This window comes from Rattus rattus, chromosome 2, assembly GCF_011064425.1.
Source record: "Rattus rattus isolate New Zealand chromosome 2, Rrattus_CSIRO_v1, whole genome shotgun sequence".
NCBI lineage: Eukaryota > Metazoa > Chordata > Mammalia > Rodentia > Muridae > Rattus > Rattus rattus.
In genome coordinates this window covers 133996798-134014297 of record NC_046155.1, presented here as the reverse complement: position 1 = coordinate 134014297, position 17500 = coordinate 133996798, and the positions used below count along the sequence as shown (strand labels likewise).

At 46.3% G+C, this 17500-nt stretch overlaps 1 protein-coding gene across 1 annotated transcript in view; it reads right to left on the bottom strand.

Annotated features, from left to right (window-relative positions):
- The window catches only part of Lrrk1 (leucine rich repeat kinase 1), a 126049-nt gene that overhangs the window by 81277 nt on the left and 27272 nt on the right, over positions 1–17500 (bottom strand). Inside the window, exon 2 of the mRNA XM_032893448.1 lies at positions 6464–6627. Within this exon, the coding sequence (XP_032749339.1) occupies positions 6464–6627 (164 nt within the window). The remainder of the gene's footprint in view (positions 1–6463; positions 6628–17500) is intronic.

The window sequence follows — 17500 nt, the reverse complement described above, 5'->3', positions numbered from 1 at the left end:
CTTCCCTGAGTCTTCTTTGCTATGATGCTCTACCTTATATAACAAGAAGCAAGGAGGGAGAAAGCCAACCTGTCCTGTGTGTGTGTGTGTGTGTGTGTGTGTGTGTGTGTGTGTGTGTGTGTGTGAGTGTGTGTAAGTATATCTGTGTGTGTGTGAATGTATGTGTGTGTATGTGAGTATGTGAGTGTGAGAGTGTGTTTGCATGTCTGTAAGTGTGTGTGTGTGTGTGTGTGTGTGTGTGTGTGTGTGTGTATCCCATTGGGTGGAGTAGGGCTATTTGATTGAGCATGGAGTGTTTGCTTTCTAACGTCTACTCCTCCAAGCTCTGTCCTTCGGAAGGAATGTGACGTTAGGGATGCAGTCAGCAAATACTTCCTCCTAGGCTGCGTGTTTCCTCTCTAACTTCCAAACAGAGTGTTCATTAGAGTGTAACTTTCTAATTTTGGCAATATGTGGTTTATCTATTTTCCTTCTTATTTTCTGGACCTATGCAGACTGTACCATCTGCAAGTGGAGGGTACTTTTATTTTCCCATCAGAGCTAAACGTGTTTTATTTAACTTCACCTTATTTCCCTGGTTTGAACATCAAGGGGTCTACTGAATAATATATTGATTATAATTATAATAATTCCTTTTTATTTCAGTGGAGAGCATGAACGCAGTTTATCACAAATTATGCAAAAGATTGAAGATTGTTATCTTGGTGATCTAGTTTCTTTTTTTTTTATTGGATATTTTTTATTTACATTTCAAATGTTATTCCCTTTCCCAGTTTCCCGGACATAAGCCTCCTATCCCCTCCCCCTCCCCTTCTTATATAAGGGTGTTCCTCTCCCCATCCACCCCCTCCCACACCCCCAACATTCCCCTACACTGAGGGTCCAGTCTGGGCAGGACCAAGGGACTCTCCTCCCATTGGTGCCCAACAAGGCTATCCTTTGCTACATATGCAGCTGGAGTCATGGGTCTGTCCATGTATAGTCTTTGGGTAGTGGTTTAGGGGATCTAGTTTCTTGTTATTAGTTAGTAACCACCCCCATGGTAATTCTCTGCTCTGTAGTTCATTTTATCTGATATCAATGTAGTCACTCCTGCTTGCTTTTGCTAAATGCTTGAATGGACTATATATTTTTATCTACTTACTTTCAGAATACATACACATTCACACACATATGCACAGTCACACACAATTACACACATTCACACATAATACACACTCACACACTAATACACACACTCACTCACACTCACACACACGCACACACATATGTCCACTCACACACACATATGTGCACTCACACACTCACATATATGCACTCATACACACACTCATACACAAGCACACTCACACATACATACACACACTCATATACACACACTCACACACATGCACACACATATGTCCACTCACACACATGTGCACTAACACACATATATACACTCACACACACCCTCACACACATGCACACATATACATACACACACTCACACACATGCACACTCATACACATATGCACATGCTTGCACACTCACATTGTATTTAATATATACCATTGTATTTAAGGTGAATTTCTCACAGGCAATATCCATTTCTTATTCTTTTTTAAAATCCTACCTGTGAAACTCTGGAACTAAGCTCATGGATTTAAATCCTTTATATTTAATACAATTATTTAGATGTTAAATTTAAGCCTGCCATGTAATTTTGTTTGCTTTTTGTTCACTCTCAGTTTTATTTTTTCCCTGTGAGCAGCTTGATTTATTTTGAATTTCATTTTATTAGGTTATACTATTTTTTATATAGCTCTATGAATAGTTTTGATGTTTATTAATTTTAGACAGTGACTCACTATGCAGCCCTGGTTGGTCTGGACTCTCTATGTGTACCTCCTTGTAGCTCTGCTGTCTTTCTCCTAAGTGCTGAGATTAAAGGCATGCACCACCATATCCAGTTAGATGCAGTTTTGTAAATGCTTGCTTCAGGTATTACAATATAGATATGGAACCTATCAAAATAGACTGATAAAATACTATTTTCAGTAATTTTTTCCATCTTTATTAAATTGGGTATTTCTTATTTACATTTCAAATGTTATTCTTTCCCGGTTTCCAGGCCAATACCCCCAGCCCCTCCCCCTCCCCTTCTATATGGGTGTTCCCCTCCCCATCCTCCCCCCATTACCGCCCTCCCCCTTTCTTCTTTCCACCTCCCTCTTCCCATCTCTCCCTCTTCCCATCTCTCCTTCTCCCCTCCCTTTTCTTTCTTCCTCTCTCCCTTCCCATCTTTCCCTTTCCTCCTCTCTCCTCCTCCCCCCTCATCCCCCATGTCTCTCCCTCTTTCTCCCTCCCCATCTCTCCCTCTTCTTTTCCCTCTCCCCTTTCCTCATCTCTTCTCCTCCCTATGTCTCCCTCTTCCTCCTTCCTCTCCCCTTCCTTTCTCGTTCCCTCCTTCTCCTCAAACCACCGGGGTACAGATTCTTTCCTCTGCTCCATTTTACACCCAAGTCTGTCTACGAAAGAAACCTTCAGCTATTGCTGGGTTTTAGGGATTCTAAACTTTCCATTTCACTCCCCTTTGCTCCTCAGTGACACTCCTATGGAGGTGCCTACAGTTTACTTTTGCTTTAAGCATGCTCGTGTTTGCTTGCTGGAGTGTTGGGTCTGTTTTAGGAGTCTTGTCTGAGGTTCCAAACATCTGACTCATCCAGCTGCGGACGTCTGTGGCTGCCCTGTTCTCACTGGGTGATATTTTTCTGTTTCCTGAGGAGAGTGTGTTTATTAGGATCTGGTGATTAGGAGGAATGTATTTTAGGATTGGGATCTTATTTAAGTCCTGGGCTTGGACTCCGCTAAGTCTGGCGGATGGACAGTGGTGTGGATTAGTCACTCCTCGGTGGGTCGGGAAAACCAGACCTACTCAGCATTAGATGGGACCAGGGGAATGGACTCCTGGTTCCTGTTGGGCAGGGAGGTTTCTCTTGCTTCTTACATCTCCAGTGGCAGCAGTGTGCGTGTGTGTGTTTATGTATGTGTGTGTGTGTGTGTGTGTGTGTGTGTGTGTGTGTGTGTGTGTGTGTGTGGGGGGGATGGTTATTAAATCACCACTCCTAGCAGCCTTCTTGGATGACTGGGGCGGCTTTTACAGCCTGGCTGGGTTAGAGCTTCTCCACCTGGCCTTGGCTGGAGCGTGGTGGGGGAGGGCTGCAGGCACTGCTGTGGTGTGGCTCCGCATTGCCTAGAGGGTCCATATCTTTTGATGCTGCTCATGCCTGGTCCTCTGGCTTTCCTTAGAGCTTCCTTGTCTCTGTCAGGATTTTTCTGTGTTGCCAGCTTCTTCGTGTTTGGTCTGAGATGCAAAAAAGTGAGAGGGACCCCGGAGATGTGACACCACCTTTCCCCACGAGCTCTGACCTCACTAGCGGGTCTTTTCTCTCCACTTGAAAGTGTCCATTGCTGTGTACGGGATGTGCAGGGTTCTCAGGAGCACAGAGAGAGGAGTGCTGAAAAGCACACCAGTTCCAACTTCTCCTTATTTTTTTAAAACACATTTATTAGGTTTTTTTTTATATGTACTAGTGTTTTGCCTGTGTGCATGACTTTCTCCCATGTGCCTGCATCCATTCCTTCTTCTCCATAGAAGCAGAAGTTATTGGCTTATTTACTGATGTTATACAGGAGAGCTTCCCAAATTGCATTGAGATGTTATCTGATGCTTTGAGGGTTCTTCATAGCATCCTATGGCCAGGGACCACTGGGATTACATCATCTTGCGGACCCAACTGTTGTTGCAAAAATATAAAAAATAAAAGAGTCTAGAACCTGCTCTAGGTCCGGCACTGCAGTGCCCCAAGATCTCTGCTGGATATCTCAATTCTCAGTCAGCAAAGCCTCTCACTGGCTCTGCTCCATTCCATATCACACTGCCGAAGGCCTCTCTCTGAGCCTGGCAGCAATCTCCCTACCAATCCATTTCCCAAGGTTTCCATCTCAGAAATACACATCCCAACACTGTGGTGGCCTAGACCAGCTACCCCACACTCCATTACACTTAAATCTACACGTGAAAGAACCCACAACACAATAACCTTTGACCCATTGATAAGATATAATTGCCCACCTAAACATACAGAGCCCAGTACCATCCATCCCTTAAGAACATTAATAACAACCTGTAAATACACAGAGCGGAATCCTAACGTCAGCTTCCATTTTCTCTCCACCGTGACTGCCCTCTCTGTCCTTCCTCTCTCCTCCTCTTTCCATTCCAGTCTCCTTCTCTTCCTTCAAACTTCTCTCCCGCCCATCCTTCCTTCTCATCCAATGACAGTCCTCCTTCCATCTTGTACCTGCCTTACCTGTGACATCACCCCACACCCAACAGTTGGGCCATCTCCCACACATAGGTGTGGCCCCGAGAATTCCTAACCAGAGAGATATCATGATATCAAATGTCCTCTTCACAGTGCCCATTGACCCCCAACCTCTTACTTTTCTGAGAGCAGGCTGGAGGCTTAAAAATAGAATCATTTCTAACATTTAACTGAGTGATGTGTGAACAGATTAGGCCTATGCTAACCAAAGTAATGCAAACAAAGTGTTGATGAAGGGTTTCCATGGTAACATTTGATTCTTATCCCCCTGGAGCTGTAGGCAGAAGGGTTATTTTGGATTTGCATTTTAGCATTTAGCAAATGGCTTGGCATGTGTCACAGATCTCTAAACACCATGTATGAAAGTGTCAAAGCGAAACTCATTGTTTTATACTAATGTGCTTGGCATGTGTCACAGATCTCTAAACACCATGTATGAAAGTGTCAAAGCGAAACTCATTGTTTTATACTAATGTGCTAACAAAAGCGTGCTTTCCATCTGGGATACCCACACGTGCTAAGATAACAGCCTCACAATAAGAAAACGAATAGGCAAAAATTCCACATAATATTATTGGTCAGGGACTTGAAATAATCCAAATATCCAGTCTAGAGGAGTGGATCGGATTTAAATCACCTTCTCTCTGTCTCGGGGAATATTATGCAGCCACTAACAGTGATGCTTGCAACGAATCTACAGCTTTGCAGAGAACTCTTGATATGACAGAAACGAACAGGAAGTATATGAAAAACAGTCATCTGTTCACCATATATTATGTTCATCATATATATGTTACATGATTCACCATATATTATCAGAAACGGTGTTGCTCCCCAGAGCAGCAGACTAGAAGAAAGAGGGCCAAGTCGGTGAAGAGGGAGTGCTTGGGCACATTAGGATAGGCTTAGCGTCTGTTCTTCTTCTGTCCTTTACTAACAGATTTTCCCCAAACTTTCTGAGCACACGCTGTTCTTATGTGATGGAAGAAAGTATGAAATCAGTAGATGCAATCTGAAGAGGGCGTTTGGCTTTTACATTTCACAGCCCTGCATCACGGAAGGTAGTAGATAGCGTCATGGAACTCTCCACAGGCTCGAGTGCACATCGAGGTGTTCCCGAACTAGTGCTGGAGTCCCATGAAGACTCTGGCGATGGGAAGATGGCCCACAAGCTGGGGGTGTGGTTCAGCCGGTCTGCTACTAGTCTAGAAGGCACCAGGCGTCCTCCCTCATCACCAGCATCATAAACCTGGCAGGGAGGGACATTCCCTATCCCAGAGGTGGAGGCAGGAGAGTCAGAAGTGTATGGTCAACCTTGGCTGCATAGTGAGTTAGAGGACAGCCTGGGTCCATGAGGCTTTACCCCTCCTCCCCACCTCCTGCTAAAAGGGAGACTTCATCTCTCCTTCCCAGTGGAGCGATAGCTCAGTGGGTAAAAGCGGGGCTGGGGTGCTCAGCTGTGCAAACATGAAGACCTGGGTTCCGATACCCAGTAACCATGTAAAACCAAGATTCATTGGTGAATGCCTATAACCTCAGTTCTAGAGGTGTGGATTCAGGAAGATCCTGGGGTTGTGCTGACCAGCCTTGTCCGGCTGAGATGACAAGCTCTGGGTTTAGTGAGACTCTGTGAAGGGGCTGGAGAGACGGCTCAATAGTTAAAAGCACTGTGGCTTTTGCAGAGGGTCTGGGTTCAGATGTTCTCAACACCCACATCAAGGCGCACAACTGTCAGTAATTCCAGGGCATCTGACGCCCTCTTCTGGCCTCCTCGAGTACTGCATGCCCTTGGAAGTGCTTCTTTGCAGACAAAATAGACCAAAGCAAAGACAAGTAAATCAAGTAAATCTTAAAAATATGGTAGGGAGCAACAGAGAAGACACCCTGGGTAGACCTTGGACTTCTGCAGCACACACAGGTAAGTGTATCCTCTCTCTCTCTCTCTCTCTCTCTCTCTCTCTCTCTCTCTCTTCTTTTCTGTTGTGTGTGTGTGTCTGTCCATCCTGTCTCACACACACACACACACACACACACACACACACACACACACACACACACACACGCAGAACAGCTAGGCAGGAGCACACCGTACCTTTTCCTGTGGGGATTCGCTCTCTTCACAAACTTCCCTGAGCAGGTTCCGGGCTCGGGAGAGGTTTCTCTGCTTGTATGCTGTGTGGATTTCTTCCATGTTGGGGCTCTGCACTGGGGAGTTGCCACCTGGTAAAGACAGTTTGCTGCCCATGTCTTCGGCACCTGCGTGGGAGGACATGCACACATGGTATCACTGGGACTTGTGACCTCTGGGTCGTCACTGGAGGTGACAGCGGAGGAATGCTACCCATGACGTCACGGGGGAAGAGAGTCCTGAAACGCTCCTGTCAGCTCCTGCATCTCTGGGGACCCCCAGCCATTCTGGAAGACATTTACCGGGACCGTGGGGGAGTTTAGCACAGCTCAGCGATGGCTGCAGGGGACTGCCAACGGCATCTGCTCCAGTGTCCTGGGCAACAGGAAGCAGGCAGCATGCTGGTGAGAGAGCTGGCTGTCCTAGGCAAAAGGAGCTACTGCTGTGCCCCTCTCAGGGAGAGCATCTACACACACAACTCTCAAACACACTCCAAAGGTCAAGTGACTTAGGACTGGAAATCCTTGCCTCTGCACAGACACGTCACCCTGGTACCTCCAGCAATCCTCAGAAACTCTGGGCCTCTACACATGCTGAGACTATGTGTGATTAACTCACCCTGGCCCTAAGACGCCCGGTGACCGAGCCATTGGGAGTATCTGAATTGTGGCTTTCTGTAGACATATCCCTGTTCTCTGTGAGTGAGTGCCAACCTGTCCTGGGTAGAGGAGGGGAGGTGGGATGCTCTGGGCAGCTGAGCATCTGGAGCTGCTTGGGAGGAGAGGACATTATGGAGCAGCTGGACACAGCCAAGCACTGCACTGGGTGGAAAGGTACGGGTGAAGGACAACACCGTCCTCCATCCGTGTCCCGCCACAGGACAAGGGTCATATTAGAAATCTGCAAACTCCCAGATGCTGACGAAAGGCTTTGGAAGTCCCCTAGACATTTTAAAGTTCTTCCCCAAACTGTTTCTCGGAAGCACGCATGTATTTCTCTGGAAAGAAAAGTAAAAGCGTTCTCTCTGCAGGTGTCACAGGAAAGGCTGTAGCCAATGGGAAGCTAAGTCCTGAACTGCGTCGAGTGGCAGAGGAAATATGGTGAGAGTTCTATGATTCACGGCTAAGATTCACACAGTATGAGGGGCCCTAGGATAAGAGGCGGAGCTGGCTGCCCACCCCCTGAGTCTCTCTAAAGGGATGATGTAATGCATGCCGGTGCTCCCCTGGTCTGTATATTGTTAAATGGATGCTGAGCAGGGCGGCCCGAAGACACAGACATCGCAAAAGTGAACCACACAAGAGCAGCTGGCGTTTGGAGACCGTTTCTGAAGTTTAATTTCTTTACAATAGCATTGGTAATAGTTTGGACCTTAGCTGTTCCTCAGAAGGCCATGACTTAAAGGCTCTATCCGCAAAGTGGTGATCCTGGCCGCTGGCAGAGCCGTTAGCAGATGGACCTACTGGGAAACTGTCACATAACTGGGGGCATAGCCTTGGGGAGGCAGGGCCCTTGGTCACTCCTCATTCCCTCTCTGCTCCCTCTCAATCCATGAGTTGAACAGTTTAGAATCCTCCCAGACCCAAAGCAGTGGAGCCAATATGTCATGGACCAAAACAATGAACTAAAATAACCCTTTTCTCTTGAAAGTTGGTTAGATCGGGTATTTTGTTATAGTGAAGGAAAACTGGCTACCCAACAAAGCGCAAACATTACGTGCTTAGAAATAAATTTCAGAAAAAAGTTGAGTAAGATCTGAACTCTAGAAAAAACACTGCCAAGAACATTAAGATCTGTGTAGCCAGAAAGACCTCACATGCTCGTGGATTAGAGCGCAAATGCTGTGAAGACGCCAAACGCTCTGGCTTTATGTACAGATTCAGTTTCAGTTCAACTATAACCCCATTGGACATTTTTCCCCTCATAAAATTATATCAGAGTCTCATTTGTATGAAAATCTGGAAGAATAGTCATAGCTATCTTGAAAAAGATTTATATTACCTGATATCCACACTTACCGTAAGGTTCTCATAAGCAGGCAGTACTAGCATACTAGTATAGACATATATCCCTATAAGACATACCTGAGTTAAGAAACCGAGTCATGGGGCTGGGGAGATGAACCTGAGTTCAGATCCCCAGCACCCGAGTAAAACCCAGAGCTGTGGGTACAATCTGTCACTCCAAGGGTCAGGGGCTGTGGAGAGAGAGCTCACTGCAGCCAGCTTAGCTGAATTCATGAGATCTGAGTCCAGTAATAGAGGCCTGAGGCCTGCCTCAAAAACTAATGTGGCCAGGCCTGGGAGAGGGCTCAGTGGGTTAAGTGCTTGCTGGGCAAGCTTGGGGATCACAGTTTGGATCCCGTTAGGTGAGTGTTTCAGGCTTGGGAAGGCAGAGATGGGATCCCCAGAGCCAGTGAGACCAGTGAGGCAGGTCTGGGTTTGTCTGAGACCCCGATGCAATGGATAATATGGAAAAGCAATCAAGGGAGATTTCCAGCATCTACCTCAAGCCTTCACATGTGAACACACACATGCACATCACACACACACACACAAACACACACACATAGAGGCATACAAGCACACACCACATCTATACAAACACATCCACGTAAAACACACATATGCACAGACATACAAATACATACCATACCTACACAAACATATGCATACAACACAGACACACATGCAGACACACAGATGAACAGGCATACAAATATATACCTACATAAACACATGCATACAACACAGACACATACACACACATGTACAGGCATACGAATACATACCATACCTACACAAGCACATGCATACAACACAGACACACACACACAGACACACAGATGCCCAGGCATACAAATATACATCTACATAAACACATGCATGCAAAACACACACATACCACACACATACCACATTAACACACATATGCACACGTATGCACAAATGAACACATACATATAACAAATACACGAAGACTCATATTTGGCCACCTGACAAAGGCTCCAAAACACAAAGGGTGAAAAGAGCTTTCAATAGATGGTGCCGACATAACCAATGTCTTCACTGCTTGTGCTGCAGAGCCGACTGGGCAGTAAAGAGCATTTGCTGCTCTTCCAGAGGAGCTGGACCAGTTCCCAGCACCCACACAGCAGTGAACATCTGCCTGTAACTTCAGTTCCAGGGGATCTGACCCCCTCTCCAGGACCCTGAAGGCATTGCACACCCATTTTTCATACATATGAACACATACATACATACATACATACATACATACATACATACATGCAGGCAAAACTACTCATATACATAAAATAAAATAAAATGTAAGAGATATTTGTCTATTACAGCGCACAGAGATTAACTTAGGATCTTGAACCTAAAATAGAGAGGCTAAAACTATTAAGGTCCTAAGACTTCAGAGAAAACAAGGTTCCTTAATGACGCTGAGGTCTGACATGCTCCGGGTGTCTCTCAGGTCCGATGGGATTTGCGGATTAGGAGCAAGACAGCACAACTGGAAGATGCTTTAAAGGGCGAAGGCTCTTGGGAGGTCTAGGTGATGAAGGTTGAGGAGGTCTCATTGTCAAGGTGTGATCACCTTCCTGTCCCACACTTACAGGACTGCCTGCCATTCAAGACAAGGTCCTTATCTCCGCTGAGCCGGTGTGGGCTCACTCAGGTTCTCCAGAACTGTGACCCACACAAACTTTTTTTTGTCAAGAAACACGTGTCCATACTTTGTTAAAGTGGAGTAAGGATAACTAATACAGAGGGCCTCAGAAAACATGGAGGAAAACTGTGAGATAACACTTGACTCTAGAGCCCGGAAGAGATGAAAAACTGCTAACTTAGACTAAGAGTTTAACGTTATATAAGCTCGTCAAAAGGAATCCTTCGAAGAAGCAAACAGGCAAGTTCTAGCCTGGAGTACATGCAATGCTGAAAAACATATCTGAGAAGAAATGGTGCATAGGTTACCATAAATAATGTTAAAGAACCTGTAACACAGTAACAAAAAGATCACACAGTTATAGAGAGTCAACCATTTGAAGGCTGGGAGACAGTCAAAGAACCCAATACCATTGCCCGTCAGAGGAACGCAAAAGCCACGACAACACCCACTACACTCCCACCAGAGCGCTAGCCTTTAAAAAGGCATGCACAACCAGAATGTTCAGGCCTGATAGCCTAGAATGTAAAGTGTATAATTAAATCATGGACAGCTCTGGTGTTTTCTTTCACGATGGAACACACACTGAACTATGACTTTCACCCAGAATGTGTCTGTCCAAAAATGCTCATAAAAGTAGCAGTCATGATATCTCCAAGCTTCAAGTAGCCCGGGTGTCCCTCCATAGGAGCATGGAGAAGCAAACTTTGGGGCCGTAACTACTCAATAATAAAAAGGAACGAACTATCGACCATTTTGATGGCTGATGGGAAGCTCAAAAACAAAATGCTGAGAGGACAAAACCTTTCACTAAGTGATACTATTTCTTGGTGGCGGTGGGGCGGGGGGCATGAAGACACCTCTTGTGCTGACAGTTCCAGATCCTGATGGCGTTTGCCTGGCACAGATGCTGTAATTGCTAAAATGTATCAGAAGCCAATTTAAAATATGTGCGTCACACTTTGTAGACGTTTTATCTAAAAAGCTATCACACCATCCATACATCAGTTAAGGGTGAAAAGTAAGTTGCTAACCTACTTTAAAATCATTAGACATGGGATGAGCCCATAACAAACTCTAGATGTTAGGAATTCTTCACAAAAGTACATTGGTAGAAACGAGGTTTATAGTATCAAACCCTACACGCAGGGCCCACCATCTGACATACAGTATGAGCTTCCCTATCAACCGAGGAAAAAACCCCTTTGTGCAGAAGCCAAGGCAAGCGGCTTAAAGCCCCAGCACACGCCATCCAGAGTCCTTACAACACACCCTGAGCTAGGATCTGACCATTTCCAAGGCAATTGCTCTGAAATCCCATGACAGGTAGATCATCGAAGATGGCTGAGAGCTTCCCAGAAGCAGAGGATGGCTAGGTCTGAGGGGAGATCGTGGGTTCTGTTTCTGGAAAGACAAGAACGCTTTGCGTATGCGTGGCCGCACAATACGAACATGGCAGCTTCTCTCTCCAACACACAGGACAGTCTCCATTAATTATTCACAGCCCGTGACCCAGGCAGCTGAGAGCAGGCTGGGCGGGAGAAGGGCCATTAGCAGGGGTGAGAAGGAGGCGGAATCAACCCCATCAACGCGGGCACTTTATCATGTCATCTTTCAATTAAACAAGCAGACGCTTTCTCAGTCAGCCAGGGTGCCTGCAGGTCTTTGCTTCTGCGCGTGTTAGGAACATAAAGGCGGCGAGATCCTAAAGTGACATAGAGAAGAACCATGAAGGTCCTACATCTATACAGGTCCTACAGTGCACGGGAAATTACAAGACGTTTTGATTTTAATACCGTATTTCAATAATGCCCAGTGGAGTAGCAGGTGTCATGGGGAACTAGAACTGCGCCGTTCGCTAATTCCTCTAAGTTGGGTTTTTCAATTTGGTCCCCAATTTCCTTAAGTTGCAAACAGCCCATGCACACTATCACGGACCTTGTGAGCTGCGGCTCTGGTCTAATCGGACTCTCAGGTGGGTACTAATGCGTGTACATGCAGCTCACTGCCATCCTGTGCAATTTCCAGAAATGCCAAACACGAAGGTTAGCATGTGTTCGTTCATACCGAAGGAAAAAGTGAGATTCCAACAACGAGCGGTAAGGATGGATTGTGAGAAAGGAACGAGGGAAGACAGAAGGTTCTCTAAGTTATTTTCCAAGTTTCTTGTACTGGACTGGTATGGCTGGCATGTTTTAAATGGGAGAGAAATTACGCATACCCCAGGAGTAGAAAGGCAGAGAAACACCTCATGTTAAAGACAGCCTTACCATGATCAGATACCTTTTTCACAGGCAAAGATTTTCACGGAATTTTTATTTTTTTTTAAGCCCAGGACATTACAGTTCTATAATTGCAAATTGTTCACTTGGATATAAAGTTTAAAAACAGTTGAGATTGTTCAGCTATTTATACTTAGTCCTTCAGGTCGTTAAACTCATCACCTTGCTCAAAATTACATTGTTCTTTTACACAGCAGAACACGTACCAACGTACTCCTCATATACACTTGAAATAAACAGAGAGACTTCCCAAATCTACTCTACTTCAACAAAACATGAATGTCTCAAGTAGTAAGAGCTAGTACGAAAATAGAACATCGAATAGCTTAGCTTCAGATATTAAAAACCCTTCTCATCGCCTTTACTATGTCCCCATTCCCTAAATAGCAACAGCTACAAACCAGAATGTTGTTTGCTTTTGATACAAATTAAGATGCCTGCCCAGGTGCACAGAGGAAGAGAAGGGCGAACCAACAGCATCTTCTAAAAACGACTCGGCTTCTAAAAGAGTCGCCTGTCAGGTTTTAGCATGAGTCGATCAGAGAGAGGGAACGGAAGTGTGGTGCCTGGCAAGGGTCATAGACACAGCCCGTGTGGAGTTGTCCAGGAACGTGAAAAGAAGCATTTAAAGTGAGCTTGGAGCTCATGAGGGCTGGTGGACAGCAAGCCTGAGTAGCAGCCACACCCTCATGACACCCAGACATGGGTGGTCAATTCGAGTTCATTATGGGAAGGAACATTGGTTAAAAGAAGTGAACGCTTCTGAACCCATAGAAAGAGAACGTCATTCGTGTTTGCCACTTGCTTTCAAGGCAACATTTTATACTGCCGGCTCACACAGCATTCCACAGAATCAGCCCCATCTAGGGGAAATGAGTTTGCCAGCAATAACTCCACCCCTAGGACGCACATAATTCTTGTTTCAGAACAACACATTATTCTGACTACAGACAAACTAGCAGAAGGGATTCTCATCCGTTGGTGATTTATAGCAACAGAATCCCACAGCTATTACAGAGCAAAGCTGTCGGACCCTGTCACTTATCCTAGGAGCTCACGGACGCTGGCACGCTGCAGGACAGCATCCTTTGTCTCTGTCCCTGAGGATGTTCTGTCTCAAAGCAATTCCCGACTTTTCTTTTAGATCAGCGTTTGTCATTTATCCTAGCACAATAACCAACGATGTATTCTCTACTGTTTTATTCTACAAATCGAGGGCAGTGGAGAAATGACATAAAAAATGGATTTAATTTTGAGATCTAATTTTGACTGCATGTACATAGCATATGGTGTGCATGTGTATGCATGCGTGCATGTGTGTGTGTGTATGCACGCGTGCATGTGTGTGCACGTGTGCGTGAGTGTGTGTGTGTCTGTATGCATGTGTGTGCACGTGTGCATGTGTGTGGTGTGTGTGTGTGTGTGTGTGGTGTATGTGTGACAGTTCTCTCATTAGTGTTGAAGTAAATGTCTGTGACAGGAGGCAAAGACTATTTGTCCACTTAAAATGTATGGTGTCCTTATATTTGAGAGACATGTCTATGACATTCAGAAAAGGCACTGCCATTTTATTGGCACACCCATGACATGGCTGATTACATTCACCTCCACAACAGAACAGCAGAAAGGTCAACTGACCCCATCAGCCCTCCCTTCACGGCAGAACAAAGACAAGCACACTCCAGGACGCTATGCCACCAACCTGGTCAGAGTTGTTTAATGACCTTCCTCCACCGAGTCCCCATGTGGCCACAGCACCAGGAAGGAAGGCTGGGCCTCCTCAGAGGTGACACTCTCTTTGCACTTCAGCGCTCGCCTTGGTGACCCTGGCTTTAGAAGCTGTCAGAGAGCAGGATGCTTCTCTCTTCCCCAGACAGCCGTGGAAGGTTTTAGCTTCAGCTGCAGTTTTTACCTCTGGGTCGCATTACTGTGAAATCCAAGCCTTTATTTCTTTGGGGGAAGAGGCAGAAGATACAGGGTGCCAGGGGAGGGAGGTGACCCTCCGAGGTGATTCCTCCTGGCTCCAGATGGCTACTACTCAGCTCCCTCCGTCCTGCCTGCTAGCTGCTGGACCAGCATCAGCATCGCAAAGAGAGCAGAGCAGGGGCCGGGCTGGGCGCTGGGGACCAGCTGTAATCCTGAGGTGAGACTCATTCCAGCAAAGCTTTCAGGTATAGATTTAGAACTACATGGCTAGTCTCATCGAACCTTTGGAAATTTTGTTGGTAAAAGACAGATGGGTAGTCATATATACAGACACCACAGGGGACAAATCACATAAAGGACCTACCTTCTTTAATTAAAAAAAAACCCACAATCAAGAGATAGCATAGGTGAAAGTACTCACTCTATAAGCCCAATGAGCTGAATTAAAATCCCCAGAAGCCACTTAAAACCCAGAGGTGGCAGCCCAGGCACCTGTAATGGCAGCATGCACCTGGAACGGCAGCATGCACCTGGAACGGCAGCATGCACCTGTAATGGCAGCATGCACCTGGAACGGCAGCATGCACCTGGAATGGCAGCATGCACCTGTAACGGGAGCATGCACCTGTAACAGCAGCATGCACCTGTAATGGCAGCATACACCTGTAATGGCAACATGCACCTGTAATGGCAGCATGCACCTGTGACAGCAGCATGCACCTGTAATGGCAGCATGCACCTGTGACAGCAGCATGCACCTGGAATGGCAGCAAGCACCTGTAATGGCAGCATGCACCTGTAACGGCAGCATGGCAGCATGCACCTGTAATGGCAGCATGCACCTGTAATGGTAGCATGCACCTGTAATGGCAGCATGCACCTGTAATGGCAGCACAGCACCTGTAATGGCAGCATGCACCTGTGACAGCAGCATGCACCTGTAATGGCAGCATTACTTGACCAGTGATGGCAGAGACAGGCTAGCTAGCCAGGCTAATACACTGGTGAAGAGACTCTGTCTCAAAGGAGGTAGAAAGATGAGGAGTAAAGTCAGAGGTTGTCCTCTAACCTGTTCATGTGTACCAATGGCAGCTATAGGTCCAGCTACATACGATGAAACACATACATTCATGCTTTACACACACACAGAAACACACAGAAACACACACTTGCATGCACACATACACTGAAACCAATCCTAAAATATCATGTTATGTCCATATCCGCATGACACAGTAAAAACTGGAAAGATATAAAATTCGCTGCTGGGAGAGTGTGGTGAATTTGGCACATCTTGTGTTGTATTTGCCATTGCTGGAGATCTTACAAATATCACGACTATTCATAAAGCAGGAAGAAAATCCCGTGTAACCAGCCCCAAGCAGAGGTTCTAACAGTGGACCTGTGGTTTTCTCTTAGGAATTAACCTGTACAACAACATACCACAAACAAAACGCTACACATGCTACTTCCTGCAGAGCTCCTGTGCCAGCCAGGGAAGCGCCAGGCAGCCAGGGAGATGGCAACACCAGCGAAGCAGATGCTTGGGACTCTCCCATAGGACAGGGGCTTGGCTTATGTCACTGAATATAGTACCTGGAACCCTGTTCTGAGGGAGAAGTCCTGGCTGCCATGAACAAGTGAGAGAGGCCAGGAGGCCGGCTAAAAGTTCACAGAATTCTAGGGTCAGGGTGAGAAGAGAACCTGTGCTTTCAGGCTTTAGGGAGCATAGAGTGTCCATGTCTCTGCTTTACAACATAGGACCTCCTGGGACTTCCAAAGGAGAAGCTCTGAGTCACTAAAATGATCAAGTATGTGCACACAGAGCATTGTGCAATACAGCACCGTGTACATACAGCACCGTGTACATACAGCATTGTGCACATAGAGTACTGTGTACATAGAACATCATGCAAATACGGCATTGTGCACATTTATATTATGTAAAGTATAAGGATGGCTAACTTAAATGTTCTCTTACATCTATCTCCCATCATCCATCCATCCATCCATCCATCCATCCATTTAACTGTTTGTGTGTGTGTGTGTGTATGTGTGTACATGTACATGTGTGCACATGTACATGTGTGCACATGTACATGTGTGCATGCCTTTGTGTGTATGTGGAGGTCAGAACACAACTTTTAGGAGAAGCCTCTTTTCTTCCATCACATGGTTCCCAGGGACCAGACTCAGGTCACCAGGCTAGATGAGGAGTGCCCTTACCTGGCCACCTTCCCCAGTCCTGGGATGGCACATCTTGAAGGACTGAAAAGTGCCTGAAGAGTACAATGAGGGGCTTCTACAGAGAAGTCACAGAGGCGGGGGAGACGCCCTGAGGCTAGGGGCCTGTGTGAAATAAAGGAAAGCAAAGGCAGAGCCTGAAGTATAGGGATGCTCACTCTCTCACTGCTTCCTGTCAGCCATGCTGTGAGCTAGTCTGTCCTACCACTCTCCTGTCACCATGGGCCAAATCCTATGAAACCATGGGCAAGGTAACCATTTCCCCTTTGGCTGTGCATGTCAGGCATTCTGTCACAGCCGTGAGAGAGAGCTAACTATGCCACAGGAAAACAGGCACCACCCTACCATCTTCTCCCCCACCCCTCCTCTTCCCCCTCTCCTGCTCTCCCCATTCTTGGTTCTCCTTCCTCCTCTTTCTCTCTCAGTTATATGAACTAACAGGCATCAAAAATGAGAACAGTGGCTGCCTCCAGCAGGTAAACTACACTTTTAAATTCCGTTATTTTCAGTTCTGCTGGGCTCTCTGGGAAAAGTCCCACTTTCATATGCCTTTCTCCCAACGCCCACACAAGGCTGTGCATCTCACTACCACCTACCATGAGGTCACCAGGGCCGGGCTGGTTCAGGAAGCTGGCTTTACCCAGCTCTGTCCAGCACAGCTAATATTTGGACCCCGGCCATCAGACCACAACCTTCTGCACTCTAGGCCATGCATTCCCAGCCAAACATTAGGTTCTTAGTCTATGTAAGATACGTCATGGTGTGCATGGTAAGAACATGGTGAGAGGTGAGTGATCTGTCTCACTGGATGGAAAAGCCAAGGCAGAAACAGAAGCATTGTCCTTCCACTCCTGCAGTGGAGAGAGAGTGGGGG